The 2,106-nt window shown below is 44.0% G+C and overlaps 1 protein-coding gene across 1 annotated transcript in view; it reads right to left on the bottom strand.

The window, feature by feature from the left end:
• Positions 1–2,106, bottom strand: part of LOC107699171 (3-hydroxymethyl-3-methylglutaryl-CoA lyase, cytoplasmic-like) — a 25,540-nt gene that overhangs the window by 13,053 nt on the left and 10,381 nt on the right. Inside the window, exons 6-7 of the mRNA XM_016500364.1 lie at positions 1,282–1,345; positions 796–984 (exon numbers count right to left, since the gene is read on the bottom strand). Of these exons, the coding sequence (XP_016355850.1) occupies positions 796–984; positions 1,282–1,345 (253 nt within the window). The remainder of the gene's footprint in view (positions 1–795; positions 985–1,281; positions 1,346–2,106) is intronic.

The raw sequence follows: 2,106 nt of genomic DNA, 5'->3' as shown, positions 1-2,106 counted from the left end.
TCCCGAAGCGGCGGTGCCCGCTCACGATGTTCCCGAAGCGGCGGTGTCCGCTCCCAGTGCCCCCAAGGCGGCGGTGTCCGCTCCCAGTGCCCCCGAGGCGGTGGATCCCGCCATTGCCCGTTCCGGGGAGTTTTCTGTTTTTTACCTTTGTTTTCCCTGGCAGTCAATAAAAGCCTGCATTTGGACCCAGACCCTTGCCTACACGGTGTGTTTTCCTAACCGCGCCGTGACATCTTCACCATGGCAATAGTTGACCTGAAAGAGAACCTGACAGTAGAATAATACAATTTATGCTATTTTACTCCTATACTGTCCCTTGCATAGAATGAGATTGAGTTGCATTACACAACGTAACAAAAAAATAGTTTCACTTACTTACTTAATTATTACTGCACTATTTATTTTCATGTAGCATCAATATTTTGGTCAATATTTAGCTCAGGTAAATTTTAGAACTTCTATCATTAATTATGAAACAGGTTTAGTACAGAGAAGTGATGTTTTTAAACTTAAACTTTTGTAAAAATTTGTTTCACTGTATTATTAGAAATTGTGTTCAGAATGCAACAATGGGTCAAAAAGAGCTTGAGTAGCAGGATATGTTTGCATTCACATACTTTCATATATATTTTGGTCCAACAGCCTGATATAGTTTGTTCAGTGCACACATGATGTTTTATTGCGACAGATGACACTACAGGTGACATATATGATGGTTTGCTACAATATCACCCAAACCCTCATGCATGTATGAACAAGGTACCTCATGATTGTGACCACCGTAATGTTGCTCACCTGCAGAGCAATGAGAATGTTGGGCAGAGCCTGACCGTAAGTGTCATGGCAGTGCACCGCCAGTGCGCTGACGGGCACCTCTGTCAACACATCGCTCAGCATCTTGGCCATGGAGCCCGCGGTGCCTACGCCAATGGCGTCCCCCAGGGATACCTCATAACAGCCCAGCTCAAACAACCGCTTTGCCACCTGGGCCAGAACAGAGGAAAGCCATGAAAACACTGTCCCCCTGGAAATATAAACAAGATGAAGGAGTGCACACAGAGAGCCTATTCTGAGCGTTTGAAAAGCACTGTCGTGTTACAGCGTCATGCAGGCTTTTTAGCAAACATCGTAGTAAGGGCCTTATGGGACTACGAAAATTGTGGGAAGGAAAAATATGCAGAGCACTCAACACTTGATGAGATTTATCGCATACTGGAAGGCCCATTTGATTTTGCTTCGGCCAGTTATACACTGAATAATTCTATTCAGATTGATCAATACCTTTGTGACTTGTGACGGTTTTACTTGTCCCTCATACGGACAGCCAAGAGCACAGGAAACGTACCTGGAAAGAAGTGAAAGAGCTGTGAGATGTAAAGTTCAGCACATGTTGAAGGATATATAGCTTTGAGCTTACAGTACCAACAGTCATGCAACATAGGTGAAATAAGTGCTGTTTTACAGCAACCACAAGCAGAACAGTCCACAGAGGCCAGAACTGCTCTTACAATGGATTACATCTATCACAGAATAAAACAAAATGTTCAGCAGCAGATAAAACATATGGTCGGTGTCAAACGGTTGTGACAAATAGTACCAATAGTGTTGACAGTGGGAATGAGTAACAGTGCTAGAGAGTGACGTACGAGCTATATGTGCTTTCCATATGTGGAGGAAACATGTTCTGCTAGAAACAGTGAACAAACAAGTGAAAAGCTGAAAATGTTTCTCTTGGGCTTGTGGTCGTCAGACGATACTGCTGTGTGCTACCAGAATTTCTGCGGAGTCTGTTCTTGAACATTAGGCATTGAGTCACATTTGCCAGAATGAGTTCGTCCGACTGACTGCTCTCTATCGTGTTTTATTATTTTTTAAAATTCATTAAAGGGCACAGCCTAAAAATTCTGGACACCTCTGGACTTGCACTTGTAACTGATACAAAGCACAACACTGCATGCACATCTGGAACGTCTCGGTTACGTATGGTAACCCTCGTTCCCTGAAGGAGGGAACGGAGACGTCACGTCGGATGACCGACGAATTGGGATCTCGCTTAGAGAGACCAATCTACTTCGAGTGTAAACTAAACGAGCCAATGCACATTGG

This window comes from Sinocyclocheilus anshuiensis, unplaced genomic scaffold (genome assembly GCF_001515605.1).
Source record: "Sinocyclocheilus anshuiensis isolate Anshui unplaced genomic scaffold, SAMN03320099.WGS_v1.1 scaffold166, whole genome shotgun sequence".
NCBI lineage: Eukaryota > Metazoa > Chordata > Actinopteri > Cypriniformes > Cyprinidae > Sinocyclocheilus > Sinocyclocheilus anshuiensis.
Note: the sequence above shows the minus strand (reverse complement) of the source record. Positions and strands in the feature narration are given on the sequence as shown.